General features: G+C 36.7%; 2 protein-coding genes across 3 annotated transcripts; one reads left to right on the top strand and one right to left on the bottom strand.

The window, feature by feature from the left end:
• Positions 1–312: 312 nt before the first annotated feature.
• Positions 313–8,730, bottom strand: LOC145901916 (NACHT, LRR and PYD domains-containing protein 3-like). The gene is made up of 14 exons (XM_082989732.1): positions 8,473–8,730; positions 8,224–8,390; positions 7,782–7,904; positions 7,263–7,454; positions 6,764–6,859; positions 6,595–6,669; positions 4,197–5,986; positions 3,627–3,785; positions 3,345–3,503; positions 2,964–3,125; positions 2,524–2,685; positions 2,126–2,287; positions 1,350–1,502; positions 313–955 (listed from the first exon to the last, which is right to left on the bottom strand). The coding sequence occupies exons 1-14, from the start codon at positions 8,484–8,486 to the stop codon at positions 860–862; spliced, it is 3,510 nt and encodes a 1,169-aa protein (XP_082845858.1). The 5' UTR covers positions 8,487–8,730; the 3' UTR covers positions 313–859.
• A 4,887-nt stretch (positions 8,731–13,617) lies between these two features.
• On the top strand, positions 13,618–18,923 carry LOC145901773 (thiamine transporter 1-like). Of its 2 annotated transcripts, none has more exons than XM_082989554.1 (8): positions 13,618–15,082; positions 15,845–15,990; positions 16,241–16,360; positions 16,419–16,734; positions 17,360–17,597; positions 17,680–17,872; positions 18,067–18,222; positions 18,499–18,923. In XM_082989554.1, the coding sequence occupies exons 1-8, from the start codon at positions 14,975–14,977 to the stop codon at positions 18,560–18,562; spliced, it is 1,341 nt and encodes a 446-aa protein (XP_082845680.1). In that variant the 5' UTR covers positions 13,618–14,974; the 3' UTR covers positions 18,563–18,923. The 2 variants fall into 2 exon arrangements, with proteins under 2 accessions (XP_082845680.1, XP_082845679.1); XM_082989553.1 differs by having other exon boundaries at positions 18,454–18,923.

Here is an 18,923-nt window from a genome sequence, read left to right as displayed (position 1 = left end):
GCATTAATACCCATACTGTGTGATTTTCTGTTTTGCCCACAACAATTCCTGTGGTCTGTGACCCATGAAGATCTACTGGTACTATTCAAAGAGAAAAAAAATGATTGCTGCTGCATCGGACAAGACACAGCAAGAATCTGAGGAGGATCTTATGTCCTATACATAGGATAGCAAAGACAGTCCCAGGGGGGCAACCAAAGTAAATTTCCTGTGACAATTTCCCCTCAATTTTGAGCTGCATCACCGGTTGCCTTGTGACGTGACTGAGTTTCTCTGTGACAGAGGAGTAGAAGACGGGCATTCCACGCGGGCGAAACTTTTTTAATAGAAATACTGATATGCGGTCTTCAGTGTCGGCCTCGAGCGCCATGGGGATGATGGTGAAGTGATAAAGGTACAACATACATGTTTTTGTAAAGTGCAAGGATTATACATACAACAAAGGCACTTCCTTCATCGTTCTGTCTCTCAAGTGCGTTGGTAATATGCATTACAATAATATTCCCCTTGTAGGTGAATCCAATGCATGTGATGCACGTTTCATCAACAAACACAATTTGCATTGAAAGCATACGAAATAAACAACAACGTACACAAGATTTTACACACAATACTGTAGACAACAGTGAACAGGAACAACGAGTAGAAGCAGTGAATGATGGAACTTAACCAAGGCAGCAAAAAAAAACTATTATAGCAAAAATTGTGTATCCATTGTGCTCTGTCTAGGTAGCAAAAGAGTTTTTAAACAACGACAAGTGTGTAACTCAGCATTAAAAGCATGGTAGTGCCAACATTAAAACGAGTGTAGATTGCTTTCATGATGTGCAAAAAAAAATGAACTTTGGTAGTACAATGGTCAGATGGTTTCAAAGCCATCAGAAGTTTTCCGCTTTACTTCTCGGGCATCTCCGTCAGTCTCAGTAGAATCAGTAAGATCACGAACCTTACTTTCCTGTAAAAAATTGTTTCAAAAAGTTCTTTGCTTAAAACACAAACTAAAAATAATATTTGTAAATATTCACAGTGACTAAATATTTGTTTAGTATGTGTTACTCCATTGTTCAAATTTTTGTCACAGTAACAAAACAACAGGCATATTCACCAATTAATTTTAAGCTTTTCAAAAGCATTATTAGTCCTCTGATAACCTAACTTCATATTTTTTTTGCAAAATTACAAATATAACATGCCCACTATTTCACTAAGGCAAGATCTTGCTGAAGAGTGATCACAAATTTTTAACATTGGGATTGCAGAAAGTTGTCGCAGAGAAAAATTGACACTAATTTAACCTTCACTCTGCACAAAAGTGATTCACAATAAATGTATTTGTTATTCGAACTTACCCACTGCATACCAGCTTTCACCAGAGCTTGTCCACCTTCTGATGTTATGTTGCAACCTTTGACCGAGAGAAACTTAAGCTTTTTCAAACAACCTTCCAAAGCTCTTGCACCAGAATCACCAATGGCATTGTGAGAGAGACTCAACCATTTAAACTGCAAATAGAATTTATTTGATATAAAAAATAATTGTTGGCAAAGAAGAACTGGGCAGTGTACTACAACAATTATATGGTACACTTTACAATGTGGAGCAGTGGTTTTTAACCAATATTAGTATCGGATTCACTTTGAAACCTCAAGTTCATAATGAGTCGTCTAAGATCATGGCAGGTTGTAGCAGACAGGAGACCTGACTTGGAAAAACCTTTTTTTGCGAGCATTTTTTGACCTGTTCATTTTGACACAAGCATAGAAGCCACACTTTAACAACTTTATAAATTTATTTTTCTGGCACCAAGCAAACTGAAACAAGGTCTTTCTAAATTGGGGTCCAATCATTTCTACAAATCGTCTTGAGACTAAGGCCTGCAGGAAAGATTGTTGAGAGCTGCATTGAGAATCAGAATATACTTTACACGCAGTAATATTTTTTTTAGAAAAATAATATTTAATTCAGAGCACATCGTTTGTGCTAAGGTGAGCAACATAGGTAAATAGGAGTTACTGTGATCAAAAAACCTGTTTTGCTTAAATTGAATCATTCACACCCAAAATCTAACGACAAAAGCATCAGGATAATTCACAGTTTATTTTAAATATAACTTGGATATTTTTACCCGTTGTTCGCAAGTTCGAATTTCATCTGAAAATAACGATGCATCTTCTCCATTCAATCCACAGTTGACGGCCATGATAGCTTCTGTGTTGTGGACACACTTGGCAAGCATGGGTACATTTTCTGATCCAATTTGGTTGCCGCCAATATTCAGAAGTGTCATCTGTTGAAAATATTTGGATCAGATTAAGATAAAAGGAATATTATGGCTGACCCAATGTTAATATGTGTTAAAAAACACAAGCCATCATTAAACAATAAATTTTATCAAAATATTATATATGCAAAATAGAACACATAAATTTGATGGTTGCATTTTAATAATTCATTATCATCTGGTTATGAAAATGTTTAGCGGTGATGATTTTGGTAAAATAAAAAGCTAAGTGTGAAACATACTTTGTGCTCGCGCTTGTGAATTGCAGTAAAAAGTGGTTGTAGCTCTGAACCATTTAATCCACAATCGCCCAACCAAAGTTCATTCATGTTGTAAACACACGTTGCCAAGTGACTGACACCAATATTTCCAATGTCGTTATCACCCAAGTTGAAAACCTTCATCTGCAAAAAAAGAGGTTCAATGGTTAACAACAAATGTCAAACATGCAATTTCAGTTTATCAAACTTGTCAAAAAACATATTCAATTTAAAGCAAGTTTAAACAATGGAGCTGATAATGTTTTTAATATGCTGTAGAGAATGTTATTAGATTTTCACCATTCACCAAACTGCACTGATGAGAACAAATAGATTGAAAAAATGGTTTTGTCTGAAGCTCACTAAGCAAGTTTGTTTATTTAATTAACTTACTGGCAACCTAAGTTGATTAATTAACTTACTGGCATGTTGCGTTTGGAGATTTCATTGCAAACTGGTTCCAAAAAATCTCCTTCTATAGAGCAACCATCAAGCTGTATCCAGTTGGCTTTGTGAACAAAGGGTGCCAAACAGTTTAGGGAACTTTTCGATATCTTGTTGTTACTCAGAGTAAGTAAGTCCAACTGTAACAGAAAAATTTCAATGTATTACCATGTGCATACTATCCATGTGCAAAGACTTCTTTTTATTTAGTTTCTAGTGAAATGTTCAACAAAATCAGTTAATATATTGGCTCAATCTCAACCACTTGTAAATCACATATTTAAGGATGCATGTTTTTTGCAGAAATGACACGTTACAATCATTTAAACTTCTACAAACTACATCTTAAATAAACTTACACTGGTATCGCCGTTTAACACAAATTCACTGATTGACTTGAAATCCTCATCCTGCAAATTGCAACCAGACAAACGAAACGTTCGGATCACAGGTAACGATTTCACCAGGGGTTTTACCATGCCATGTAGGTCGTGACCCGACAGATCGATGTACGAGAGCTAAGCAATGTCACAAACACAAAACTTTAACACTCACTTACATTTTACATTGAGGATAAACCTATTAGCCCAAGGCTGTTGCTTCCTGAATCAACCAAGCACAAATAGACAAAATATACTCACATTATCAGTAACCATGCTAGTCAGCTTGTTGAACAACTTTTGTGTGTCACCGCATAACATCTCACAATCTCGAAGTGTAAGTTCGTGAAGGTTTGGGAGAACATCCAGCACAGGACTGAGGTTGTCCACATTCGAATTTCTGACATGAAGTTCTTTAAGCTGTAACAATAAAAAGTAAAACAAGTTATATTTTGTGACGGTGGGGAACTTACAAAGCAAATTGTTGCTTGTTGATTTTGTGTTTTTATGAATTACCACCTAAAAACTGCTCTGTTGCTAATTTTTTCGCGAGCATTCATCATAATAATTTATTACTTATTTACAATTATATATTAAATTCCACAAAGCGATCTGTGGACAGCTGAGATGGATTTTTATTGAAAAAAATATATGTTTCTCCTAAATAGGCATCATCAGTTTCTCCAACTTATTCAATCTGATGGAGAAAATGATTTTTAAATTGATCCAGTTTTTTATTCATTAATCACATTACTTATTTACAGATTTTATAACAATGTCACGTCACTGATAACAGTATTGTATTGTCAAAAAAAAGGAAACATTTCTTACTTCATGTGATGAGTGCTTGATATACTCGAGCAATGTTTGCAGAGATGTCCCAGAAAAAGTTGCGGCAACAAGCCAACATCCAATGATGAGAGTGTGCTGTTTTTTGGATGCTCGCAAAACTTCACAAAAGCACATTATCTCACTTGGCAAAATCTCTTGCACGAGAAAAATGGAAGTAGGCAATGTGTCAGCAACACGGGCAATCATACTTTTATCTCCAGACTCACAAACCCAACTGCATATGTTCCAGAGAATAGAATCGTTATTTCTTGCCATGAACTCAGCTGCCTTAATCTTGATGTCGATGACACCTATTTCAGTCAATGCGAAATCGATGTTGCTCGGTAGTGCAAGTGTAGTAGGTAAAACGCTTGACAGCTGTGTCTTGAGGTAACCCTGTTTTGCTCTATATGATTGAGAATCTGTAAATATCATTTGCAACTTGGCTTCTATATCAGGATGGCAAAATCCAAATAGGTAATGAACAACAATCTCCCAGTGGCCGCCCTGTTGTAACTGGAGTATCCCGTTGAGGTTTGTGTGGACGAAGTTGGAGAAATCCTCAAAAGGAGCAAAAAGCATGAGATAGAGTGCAGCCAGAAACTCCTGCCATGTAGCGTGGATGAAGAAGTAAACCTTACAGCCATCAAGTATCAGCAAACCAGGAATTTGTGTCTTTTTTGTGTGGGCACACATAAATGGCTCTATTGAAGCCACCTGCAGGTCATGCTCTTTTAGCATATTGCTGTCGAATTCAAAGCGGCGTTGCTCGACACCGAAAAAAGCAAGTTTTGCAAGTTTTTTTAGATTCTCACTGTCAACATGAAACCTTGGGTGCATCTGCCATTGTACAAGTTGCATAACAAACACGTCGGTCAAAGAAACAATCGGCTTTTTTGAATCTAGGTTAGCACCAATGTACCGTATTATCATCCGACCAAACATGGGAATAAAGCAAAGGGAAGAAACATTGGTTTGCTTTTGAAGTTCCTCTTGGACTCGTTTCTGTTGTTCCTCGGTTTTGCAGATCTGTTTGCACAGAGCAAGCTGGGATTCTGTGTTTAATCCCAACACTTGTGCCATGAATACAGGCTTGCAGTAAGGATTGAACTGAAGAAATGCGTTTGGACGAGAAGCGATTAACTTTCTGGCATTAGGAAAGAGTCGGCAGTTGGCCAGATTCATCAATATGGTGTAAGCACTTTCATCTTCATACAGTGACATACCAGTTGGGTATTTTGAAAAGTTACAAGCTATGCCTGCTTCATCAACTCCATCAATGACAACCAGCGTATTTCTTGCCTTGTTAATTTCCTGCAGGATCAAATCATCTTTTGCCTTTTTGTGCATGTAGTTATGGCAAGTAGATGCAAGAAGAAATTTCAAAACGTTGTATTGTTTTGTAAAGTCCAGATCCCTTACAAGAATGAAGAAAACAAATGCTTCTGGGTGTTTTTCTGTCCATATTTTTTTCACCTGTCGGCAAAATGTTGTCTTGCCTATTCCAGCAATTCCAGTCAATCCAACAATGTTCCAATGTTGCTCGTTTACAGGTTCGAAGGAAACATTAACGCTATCGTCACAAGCTTTAGCTGCCTCATCGAACAAATTTTCTGGTGTTAATAATTTTTTGCTGGTTTGGTGTTTAAAAGTCCAGCTGCTAAAGTTGCCGAATTCTTCTTTACTGATGTCCTCTTGCCTTGTCACTTGCAATGGGAGTGGCTCGTTGTGCATCATTGTTGAACCAAAGGATTGACGGCAAGCTTTTTTCAGGGAACGCATTTCCTTTTCTGAAATACAAACTATGATATATGAAAAGGTTTTGACACAGGATTTGTCAAAAACTGTTGAGACAAGGTGTACTGCTTGCCAGTAGAGGAACAAGACTGCATACTTAAATAAATTTAAAATGGATTATGTACAAAGAACACCAAAAAGATTTAAATGCATTTGCTAGATAGAGGAATTCAAATTTGCCAAAACAATGATTAAGTGTAATATGTTAACCTTTGCTGAAATCATAAAAGCAAAAAAATTAATTCACAAAGAGGTGTGTTTGATCGTTTCAAAAAAAGGAACATTTCAATACTTTTTAACCGTGGTTGCACAATTTAAATAATCTTTCACATCTGAACAAGGGTTAGAGTTTCAAAGCGGAACTTAGCTATTGTTAGGTGAACCACACAGCGTGACTAATCCCTATTGTGGCAGAGATTCCCTAGCTCGACTGCTATAACAGGAAGTACAATAAAATTGGATTCAATTTCATTTAGAATAACTACTTTTAGCATGTTTTTGCCACATTTTAACAACACAACAATGCAAGCTTATCACAAATGAACCAAAAAAAGAAAGACAAATTTAAAAATGTAAAAATTTTAAAAACGTATAGGAATACCTTCTTTAATAGTCATTTCATCCTCCGACTCTGATGAATCCGGTGTGTATGACAGATCACCAATGCAACACAAATCTAAAAAACAACAAGATATTTTGTCACACAATAAAGCGTCTTAACCAAACAAAACTGCCAAAATTGTTTTCTGCCATTCTTTCAATAAACACACCTTCGGAAAGTATTCCATCTATCTCCAGATTATCCACGGTGTCGGGAACCTCAAGTCCAATCTCCATGAGCGAACTTGCAATCTCACGTGGAGATTCTAGACAGAAAAAATTGCACACATTAAACTTCATGGGAATAGTGTAAGCTGCATACAGATGGCCAACTGTTTCGACCTGTAAGGCCAAGCAAAGACTTCCACTTTGTGGTGACTATGCAATCGCTGTTATCTGTTGCGCACCAAACTAGTTGCAAAGGTGGAAGTCTTTGCTTGGCCGTTTGGTTGGCAAAGTCGTCTGATAGTCACACCAGCTGCACTGATGAGGCTTATAGGTCAAAACAGTAGCCATCTGTATGCAGCTAACACAATTCATATCATTCAATTCACTTTGCTTATCATATGATTCATGGGAATATTGTAAGTCAAAATTTTTCAGTAACTTTACGCTCAAAACTCTCCAAACCACATTTATATACTGTTTGGTTTTACTCGAACAACTTACCAAACTCTTCGATATTGATCCATTTCCACATCATCTGATACTTGCATTCAGTGTAATTTCTACTGTGGTTATTTTCAATTGGTTGAACCTGCTCCTCATTCAGTTTGAATTTTTTGCGCACTATTTCCATGTAGTGTTGCTTGCCAGGATAAATCCGTAGAAAATCGTACATAAACCAAGCCAAGTTACGACCTAAAAAAGTTGCATTTAGTTTTAATGACTTTCACCATTCTAAAAATGATTTTACCAAATTGGCAATGCTATTTATACTATGTATGGAAATTCAAATGCCAGAAAACTGCTATTTACATGTTATTATACTAAGTTAAGTACTCAATGCATTAGAGCTAAACATAGTTAAATGATAAAAATCTGCATATCTATGCTGATCAGCAATTTTCTAGCCCAAGAAACATGAAATAGTTTCTGAGGATTAATAAACAACCCAATGCCAACAGCATTTCTTTTACATGTTGGAGTATTTTCACAAATACTGCAATTAAAAAATATTTAGCCCACCTTTCAACAAAGCATTACAGCCATTTTTCAAATAAAGTTCATCGATCTTCTCGTTCCTTGATTGAGAATGTAATTCTTGCTTTACAAGTTTCAAGATTTCAATTTGCGACTCACACAATGTACCTTTAAACCAAGGACAAATAAACACACAAGCAGAGCATGATGTACCTTCAAACCATCAAGGTATATACAAATAAGTTCCACAACTGAAAAAAACTATGTTGCTTCACTTCAAAAATTTGCACAACAATTTTATGCCTGATAAGTAATGTCACAAAAATAAAAAGTTTGTAAGCATAAGTTTGGGTAATGCATTTGATAACCAATAAAAACAAGTATTTTCAGAAAAAAAACATGCCAATATTTTCTGATAAAGATGATAAAACCGCACACTAAAATTATTGCTGCGAAACAAAAGTGAACACTTTGTAAAAACCGATACCTGAGAGTTTAGTCCAATGTTTGTATAATTTCAGTTGAGGATCTTGCAAGCATCGATCGATTATGTATTGGGGAAACCCAAGTTTTCTCAAATATTCCGGCCATTCAGCATTAGAAATTTCTTTTTTCAGTTTGGAAAAGTTTTTCCTCAAAACCTCGAGTGTTTGTCTGTAAAGAAAGCCAATTTCCAATAAACCTTTGGCTATCTTTTGCACAAAAATCATGTAAACTCTATTTTTGAAATACCTACCCTTTATTTGTCATGCTACTACTTTTCTGGCCAATTCTACCAAAATGTCGTATTGCTGCATCTGACCCTTGCAAATATAAGGAACCGACTGGCTTTCAACAATGCATTTAACTTAACTACACAAGAAACACTAAGTCGGACCAGAGGGAACTTTGGAAGGTCGACGAAACCTTCCTCCCGTGGCTCCCGAAGCAGTTTTATTTCGCCACAATGAGGATGACGTCATGTGGATAAATTGGAGGTGTAAGGGGAAGATACTTTTACACCGGGTCACAAAATTTACGTCAAACTTGATCCACAAATAAGCCTATGTGACATAGAAATCTGAGCGAATACTTAAGCTACGATTTCGTGGTAGTATTTCAGCTTAAATGTATAACCAAAAATAACAGGTTGTTGCCCTATTTACAACTAATCATTAAAATTCGCACAGATTTCTGTTTTACACAGACTTATATGAGGATCAAGTTTGGCGAAAATTTTTTGACCCGGTGTAGTATTATTTTCCGCTGTAGAGAAACCGGCGACCTGGGGTGAATGGGAAACTTTGTTAATTTCAGCCGAAGCCGGAGTGGATTTCAATGAAAAACAATTAATCTCTATAATAGATTTTTGCATTAGAAACTTTCAAAATCCTTCAGTCGGAGTTTACCAGGAGAAGGATGGGAGTCGGGGTCAATTATTTTTCTCTCCAGCAAACACCTATTAAAGCTTTGGCTTTATTCATTGTCAATACAACAAGGCGCAAAAAAGGTGAAATTTAACAAAAACAACATACAAAAGTAGGTTGGGGCGATGATAATCATGTCTGTCACGTCTGTTTTTCTTTTCGGAATACGTTCTGACCACATGCGCAGGTGTATAGAGGCCAGCAACGGCAAAATAAAAAATATATAACTTGTGTTTTGCCAACAGTGTCGTTTGTTTTTATTCATCAAGTAAGAAAAAGGACTTATTACTTAATGATACATCCCCGGTGCGGTCCCAATAAGTGCTAATTTTCAATCAACTATTTGCAGTACTGCGGGCCCAGTCTTGTTCTGATAACATTCGCTCTGCAAAAGCTGTTAGCCGCAATGCCCTATTTAAGTTTGCCAACAAACATCAGAATGCGTTTTACAAAGATTTTTGCAAGAGAAGGACTGAGAAACAAACAACATTTAGTCTACTCTCGTTGCTGAGTGGTCAAATCTTTTGAAAAATGCCAACATGCTTTCCCGGAGGACTTAAAAGTACAAAGAAACCATACCGGAAATCTTATTGGTTGGAGATCAAATTGTCTCCCCTGTGTGTGAGGTTCGATTGAAATGAAGAACTGAGAAGTGCGTGAGAAAAATTGGTCCCCAGTTGCACAATTTAAGGTGTTCGCAATAGGAAAAAAGCAAGAGTGCATGTTAATTTTCAACGAGCATCTGATGTTGAAATCATATACACCAGATTTTGGCTGTATATTTTTATGTAAACATTTTGACTTTAACTAAAACAGAAAGGAATTGAGCAACAGATCGAAAAATGGTTTTACTGCGAGCTCTTGTCAGAATAGTGCTGAGTTTAGCAAACGCGATCAGTTATCTGAAAGGTAAGCATTATAACTTGTTATTTCCACTTGATAGTTTAAGAGCTCTCCCTGTACCATAATACTTCCCTCATTAAATATTTTTGCACAGCCGGAAATAATCCTGCACAATGCATTGACAACGGAGGGTTTGTAATCAAACATCAATTTGATTTGTGTCTCAACCGACAACAGACGTTTCCTAGCAACGACAGCTTCACGCAGGCATGTTGCTTTCAGAGTAAAACAGGTTTGTGTGAATGAAGAAAAACACTTTTTAACAATCGATTATATCATGTAAAGCGTTCTGTTAAAACCAATTATTGTGTTGCTATATTCGTATTTTTACTTGTATTGGTACATTTCCTTGGTTTCGTGGCAAAATATAAACAATGTAATCCTTGTTGGGAATTTGATATTGTATTCCGTACCAGATCAAATCGCAGAAGACGTTTTCCGACAAAGGGACCAACCATGTTGGGGCATTGGTGGTCATTGCCAACACTGGTCCAACTACTGCGACGGGGAGTACACGGCAGGGAAGTGTGGAGGTTTCATTGAACGTTCTTGTTGCACATCACAATGTGAGGAGAATTTGCTTTCCAATTTATTAAATGTGCCGATAAGTCCAATGTATGCGCACTGAATTCTCTTGGTTTGGAACTCTTTCAAGAAGACTGATTTTTGTATTAAAAAAATGTACACTAGGTTTTGCGAGTACCTCTCGCTTCATCAGGTGTAAATAAACACAATGCGTGCGGGCGATCGGCAGCATTGGTCAAGAGCCCGACCCACATAGCAAGATAAAAACCCGAAGGGATTTGTGGCCAGGATATCCCGGGTAAAAATCCCGGTGTGGTCGATACACAAAACAAGCGCAAGACGGTCAAAGAAAAAAGGCACTATGAAACGATGAGCTGTCGTTAGTTGGCATCTTCGTGTTGTGGCATCGTCGTGTTTAGTAACACATAAGAGCTACAGTTTTTACCTCAATATTTATGTTGACGCGATCATTTTGTTCTAATATCGGTAACATCCAACACTCCTGAAAAAAGCTACTTTTGTATTGCAATATGTCCCAATAGTGAACACAAATTACCGCAATACTTTCTTCTTTCCAATGCAATTGACCAAAACTTAATGTACAGACGGTGTTTCTGACAAACCCTGTGTGGAGATGGGTGGACGTTGTGTTGACTGGAGATATCACATATGTAAGAAAAGCTACGTTCGCGGCAAATGTGGTGGACCTGCAGACCGGAGGTGTTGCTTGTATTGCGACAATGCTTGTAAGTAAACAAAAAAAACTTTTTTTTTGATGAAATTTATATTTGACTAAATTTATGCTCCTTAAATTATATCCATTGACGTCACACTTACACTTATACTCAATTCGGCGGCACAACTCAACATAATTTGCAGGAGTTATGACGTCACAATAGAAGTCATATAAATGCAGCAGTAGTGTAGCCTCAAGTGATTTTGAGAGAAAATTTCAACAGAAAATATAATAAAAGAAATGTAGAAGAAAATAATTAGCCAAACAAAATTTTGTTGAAGGCGTAAAACAGGAAAACGAATTCAGCTCATCATCCTGCGATGATTCCTGTACTTCTGTCAGCGGTAACTGCAGTGACAATTCAAATTATTGTTCTTCCAATTACGTCAGTGGCAAATGCTGTGGTCCTGCCTTGAGACAATGTTGCCTGTGGAGTCATGTGACCGAGATCCAATTGGTAATTTGACGTTTAATTAGTTAAGGGAGTGAATAAAAATATTTGGTGGTGTTTTTGTACAGGTTTTGGTGCTTATGGAAATATTGGGAATCTGCAACCAAGCGGCGCCTCGAACGCCACTGCGAAGGCCAGTGGCCTTAATTACGCAGGTAACTTGAAAAAATAGGAGTCCAGTTGCGTCGATTCAGTTTGTAGAGTTTTTGGGTTAGTCTAACAACGCAAAAGGTGTGAGACATTCTGTCAGATCATGAAGACAAAATGCCATGTAAACATGGGTGGAATCATTAAAATATATTAAACTATAAAGTGACAATGATTAGAAAAAATGTATTTGATGAGACAGAACTGTAATAAAGTTTATTTACAAAGGTGTCAATGCTTCGCACGCAATTGCAGCAGAAGATGAACCCGACATGATAAAGTACAAATGCAAAATCTTCAACGCTTCCCAAAACTTGCAAGTCGACCCGGCGGTTATAGCAGGTTAGTTTTCTATTTTTCATGACCCAAATTGTTAATAATCTTCACGCATCACATGTAGTTGTGCCGTAAATGCGACTGCATTTATCCTCAGTTAATCATGATTTGCCAAATCCGGATCTTTGCCTACAAATGATTTGCAATCTTTTCTTTAAAAAAAAGCTTTGTTAAATCCACTGTAATTAATTTGGATATCCTTCAATCCCACATACCTCATTGAAAACTTGTTCTTACGTTTACTGGCATTGAATTTTTTACATTTTGTGTTTATGTCATGTTATTAGAACCCGACTTGGACCGAAGCCCAACAGTTGCAGGGTGGCATTGCCGCCTATAACTATGGGGTGTCCAACGTGCAAACGTGGGATAATCTCGACGTAGGAACAGCCAATAACGATTACTCAAACGATGTTGTAGCCAGGGCGTCATATTACAGGGCCAACGGGTATTATTAGTAGCACGTCTTAGCGACATATTCAAGTCTAATTGCAATTCTATGAGATTGTATTCGCAACAAAATATTCCATCAAATTTTGTTAGATTAACTGGAAAATCATTGTCGTTGTGGATCAAAATGTGATGACGGTTCAAGCAAAAAAATCTCCACGTTAATGCGAAATTTAACGAAACGCGATGTAGTTTTTGAAGCGTATTTTTCTCTCGGGTTCATCTTTAACAGCATCAGCTCAAAAACCAGCTTCGCAGTGTTGTTAGGTCAAAATTCGCACAGCTTTGTATGGAATGTACGAGATGTTGTGCGAATGTTGTGCAGATATGCTTGCGATGCCCATATTTGGAAACCTCTGTTGCAGACAAATGTGATTTTAATCTTTCCGTGTTGTTGTGTTACGTCACAAAACTGTTTCTTACCGGTTTTTTCATGGCAAGGCATGTTGTTTACCGGGTTTGCCTTTCAAACGTTAAATTCCCCTTATTTGAAGCAAGCCGGACTGATGCGATTGGTTGGAAAGGGGGCGTGTATCTTACCTTTTTTCCGCGCCATTATTTCCGTGTTGTTGCCTCATGTTAAGCCACCAACCAAGTAGGCGACCACGTGTTGTTTATTACCCGTTCCAAACACTGTAATACTGTAAAAGTTTATATGTGTTATCTTTAATGTTTAAACAGTGGCACGTGCACCCAACTGTAACGGATGGAAACAAAGCGACCACTAAGTAGCAACTAGCAGCAAGGGAGACTTAGTGTTGCCTGGATATTTCATCACTTGATTACGTCACTCGTTTGCGCTATTCTTTCGTCATCGCGTCTCGCTACACATGTGCTACTTGGTTTTAGATACTTGGCGATGATCAGTCCGTCGTTGTCATGCTTTGCACACAAACAAATTTGTCGTGTTGTCATCTAGTAGAAAAAAGTACACTAAATAATGTGTTGTGGGAAATAGAAAATATAATTGTTATCGCAAGACCAAAGGTCTGGTGTGGAGTAGATTGGCTATTTTGGCTTACTTGCGGTTTATGCAGCATAAAAAAAAACAACTGGAATGTGAAAAAAGGTTTAGCGCAGTCACGTGTAACAATTGGTGGAATAGTTTTACCGAATGCAGCTTTGCAAGTAGTGACGCACCGCAAAGTATTGGCCACCTTAAAAGTTGTTCTAGGGCTGAAAATTTCGGCCAACTTTTGTTCTTTCGGCATCAAAAACGATTAATGGTGACTTAAATATGCAATCAGGAAGTCACTACATGTATGCGCATCAAGCAGGAAGAACGCTATCAATATTAAACGATATTATTTTATGCATATTGTTTATCAGCCAGGCACAGGTTTGACTGGGAAGTTTTTCGGCTGGTATTCATGGTTCGTCACAATGCTGCCGGTGAAGATTGGCTGAAAATGCATTTGTTTCGATAGCAGTTCTTCAATAAAACGCGTGTAGCGTGGCGGTAAATCCTGTTTGAGCAAAATTTTACGTTGGAACAAAGCAGAAATTGTTGAGGAATATAAGTGCCAAGCCCCACAACGACAAATTTACGTTTATGCCAAAAAAACGTTCATAATTAACAGCAACTATACCGCGCCAGGCAGCTATTGGGCTTTGGCGTGCGCCTTTACTCGGTCATAATTCACCTCGGTCGTATGGAAAATCACAGAAGATAAAACAAAATACACTACATTAATCAATAAATGTGTTCTACTAATTTTCTAAGTTGGTTTTTAGAAAGTCATGCAAAAGATGGTAATATGTACGACATTTCCTAACTTAGTTTTTAGTTGTCACTAGATGTCGCCAATTCCAGACATTTTTTTCTCCCAAACGTAAACTTTTCCCCAAAAAAGGATTTAGCGCTGCGCTACACGCGGGTTTTGAAGGAAATCCTATACAAACCATTTTCAGCCATATTTAACTGCAGCATTGTGACGTGAGACCAATTGATGACGCGAAGTTGGAACCATGAAAAGAGTCATAATTTTTTATTTATGGTAGCATTATAAATTACTAAACATCGATAAATAAGGCAAATAGTAATTCTAGTTTTACGCTTTAGTTTTGTAACGCAGCTTTGAGGCAAATTTTTTAGATGATTTCCCGTTTAAGTAAAAAAAATACAGCTCGTGGGTTTTAAGAAGGGGGGTTTCCCTTTTGGGGTCACATATCGTGGTGTGCCAACTGTAATACTGACCTGACCAGGAGCGAATGGTAACTCAAATGGCGGGGTTTTCAAATTTCAATATTTTATATAAAAGTAATAGTGTCTGAACAGAAGAGTATGTCATCCACTGACCGTTCATGGATCCGGCCTACCGCTTTGCTTTGCACGTACGGATTCTTTACATATATGAAACCGTCGGAATCGTTCATCACACCTTATTTAATGGTAGGGGAGTTAGCCTAAATAAAACAATAATAACGTATTTCAAAAACAATATTAGACAGAGAAAATCGTTTTGGAAAAATTATAAATTCTTGGTCTTTTATTTCACGAAAATTTTCTGACAAAAATGCCAGTAAAAATTTCGGTCTTTTCGAATGTTTTTCGGGAATTAACCAGGTATATTTAACATTAAAAACAAGTAACGTATTGCAGTAATTTACGCGTCATAACGGTTAACTTTTGTTTGCAAAAACGCATGAGTTTTAAGTAGCTTATCTGCTCGTGCGTTTGTCCAAGTTTATCTCAGCTAGTATAACGCGACAATGCACATCTAGTTGCGCTACGAATCGCGATAATGACGTCCAAAGCATTGCAAGGCGTGCTTGCGCGACGGACAATAGGACGTATTTTGCACTCGCTGTAATTTCCTTGTTGAAATGCATTCGGAGATTATGTCCGAAATGGCTTAAATTTTTACTGACATTTCATAAAAAATCGGTCAATGACTGACAAATGGCACAAAAAAAAAGAGTCCATAAAGATGAATTAAGTGGAACAAGTTATATTTTGTCTCTGATCAACTATTATAAAAACAAGCTTTACCTGTAGTAGGTCATCACACACCATAAGGCACAGCGCCAAAAATGATTTTTGTTGAGCATTCTTGATGCACTAAATTTTAATTAACACCAAAAAAACATTTCTTCCCTTAAACATTTTCTTGCATACAGCAAAAATTTCTATGTTGCCTTTGTAACTCTCCAGGGTCCACAAAAAAACCTCACTGAAGAGGAGGTGGTGAATGCAATTTATCCAGTTTGGATTTATTCATATCTTGCACTCTTGTTGCCAGTATTTCTTCTCACTGACTATGTTAAATATAAGCCAGTCATAGTAGTGCAGAGCCTGGGGTGAGTTCATTGCATCTTATCCATCTTTTTGTACATTTGGCAAAGAAAGACACCATTTAATACATTTTTTTGTTTTATGTTGTTATTAAACAACTTTTTGAAAGCACTGTATATATTAAAACCATAACTGATGCCCCCAGACCAGACATGTATGTATTATTTGCTTTTAGGGTCTTAACAGACATGTTGTATGTCATATCAAGTTGAAAAACTGTAAACCAAAATTTTAACCTCAATACTTCTATTTCAGGTATGTTTCCTGTTGGTTGCTGCTGGTCTTTGCACAGGGCGTACCATTGATGCAACTCATGCAGTTCTGTTATGGAATTGCTACAGCCGGTGAAGTTGGTTATTATTCTTACATATACAGGTACATCACATACAACCGTTATTCAGTTTTTACATTGAAACATGCTATACTTTTGCAGTATCGTGAAACATGAGCATTACCAGAGAGTGACGTCCTATGTCCGGGCCACAACACTTTTTGGTCTTTTTCTGGGTTCCCTTCTGGCACAACTACTCGTTTCATTTGCCCGTCTCGATTACCTCTACCTGAATGTGATATCATTGGTGAATGTTTCCATCGGGTTTTTCATTGCTCTCGTTCTTCCCATGCCAAAAAGGTCACTTTTCTTTTTCAACAAAGAAAATGTGGTACCGGTTAATCATGAGGACATTTCCTCTATAAGCTCTGATGCATCTGTAAAGCATGTTCCCGATAATCCAGAAGAATCTCCACAAGTTTGTATTTTCTAAATATTAATAAGGGTAATGTGCTCTGGAAACTTAAATTGTCTGTATTCATTGTAACAGTCAGAATTGTATCTCAGTTTTTACCTTGGCCTTTAACCAATGTGTTGATGACGCTACCAGGCATAATATTTAATAACCCAAGACTCTTCTGGCAAATAATTATTAGTTTGGTTTCAGTCGTTATGCAACAGACCTTCATCAGGACAAGTAAACAAGACGCAAACATGGCAATAAATAGTAAAATGCAAAAAGGCAAAAAAGGGGGGTCAAAGAAGGAAAGACAAAAAGTTTCTTTCTGAAAAGTACTTTTTGGAAAATAAATATACAAATGCCATTTAACAAATTATTTCCCAAAATAAATATTAGCATGTAAAGGCAGGACAATTAAGTTACAACTAAACTAAACACAATTTTGACATTCAGAAAAATGCAAGGTAAAATTAAAGGTAATTTCTTCTTTCATGTACGACAAATTTTCCCAAATGTCAAACTCTAATTGTAAATTGCAAAATTAATACCATTAAGGTCAAGTTGAAGTTGGGGTATTATTGTTTATCTTTGATGTCTACTTATTAGCCATGGCATCCTTTAAAAGACAGAAATGTGTTTTTAGGCTGTTGTTGATGATAAATCTGTTGCAAATTGGTGGCTTGTTCTGAAAACACTCTGGAACGACATGAAAGATTGTTACACGAACCTTGTGTTGTTACGTTGGTCAGCTTGGTGGGCCTTATCAACATGTGGATGGCTATTGGTGGTTAATTATGTTCAAAACTTGTGGGAGACAATACAACCAAGTGGGCATGGTGAAATTTATAATGGAGCTGTCGAGTGTTTAGCAACTGTTCTAGGTACATAATATTTTATGGCCTAATTGATAACTGCAATATAATATGCTAAAATGTAGACTTTACAATATAGCTTGTTTCGTAGGAGCATTGGGTGCACTTTCTGTTGGTTATATCAAAATCAATTGGGCAACTTGGGGTGAACTTGCTCTTGGCTTATGTTCGTTGTTGAAATGTGGCCTTCTAATATTAATGCATGGAACTACTTCCATATGGTGGTGTTACACAGCTTATATTGTGTTCATTTTTCTTTACAACTTTGTAATCACCATTACACAGTGAGTTTAATTGTATGATGCACTTTGTAATTTTGGCTATTGATCATTAATTTTAAATAAAACTGATTGTGCACTATTATCTACTTTTTTTGATTGTTTATGGCATACTTTTTTGATTGTTCATCATTTATTTTGTGATTGTTGTAAATGACTGCATGCTTTTCTATTTTTATCAAATATGAAAACTCTTTTAGGTTTCAATTGGCAGTAGGATTGTCGACACAAAGATTTGCACTGGTATTTGGGGTCAACACTTTTGCAGCTGTTGCCCTGAATACCATTCTTACCATTGTGCTTATAGACAGGGCGGGGTTGGCATTGGATGTTACAACACAGTTTGCTGTGTACAGGTATGTGTTATTTGATACTGTATTTTTTGGTAGTGCAAACACTTTGTTTTTTTATTGTTTTTAACACAAGAACTCAAAACAGAGAAATAGAATGATCAGTGTATGTGATTTTATTTCTGTTTCAATAAATCATATTGTTCTGATACAAAGACAGATTCGTCGCCAACATGCACAGACTAATTTCTGTGATCATTTCATGAAATTTTTTTTATTCGTTTTAACTTTTTGCAGTGGTTACTTTGGATTAGTGTCATTGGTTTTTTTGATGCATGGCAGTTATCAAGCATGCAAGGACAGACGTGCCCTGCCTTCCACCCAGAGAATTGATCCAAATGAGTAACAATATACAAATCATCTTTGCACAAGCTTTCACACTGAAAATTTTTTTTATTTTTGGAAAGTTCAAGTTGCCATTTTTTGCATGTTATGGTATTTTACCTATATGTGTTGTTGAAAATAACTAAACAAGTTAATTACAAATAAGATGCCTCAAAATTTCTATTTTACTCTTTCCTTAAACTTTGCCAACAACCAATGAAAACTGTTACCTAATATTTTTACTTCACTTCACAATTAAAATTTTGAAACCATGGTTGCACGTGTTGTAATTGTAAATAGAGTTTTTTTATGTTGTTTGTATTACGACTTCCAGCCTTGTGTTGTTGGACTTTCTAATTGTCGCGAGTAAATTGTCAACTTTT

Source organism: Ascidia mentula, chromosome 5 (genome assembly GCF_947561715.1).
Source record: "Ascidia mentula chromosome 5, kaAscMent1.1, whole genome shotgun sequence".
Lineage (NCBI taxonomy): Eukaryota > Metazoa > Chordata > Ascidiacea > Phlebobranchia > Ascidiidae > Ascidia > Ascidia mentula.
Note: the sequence above shows the minus strand (reverse complement) of the source record. Positions and strands in the feature narration are given on the sequence as shown.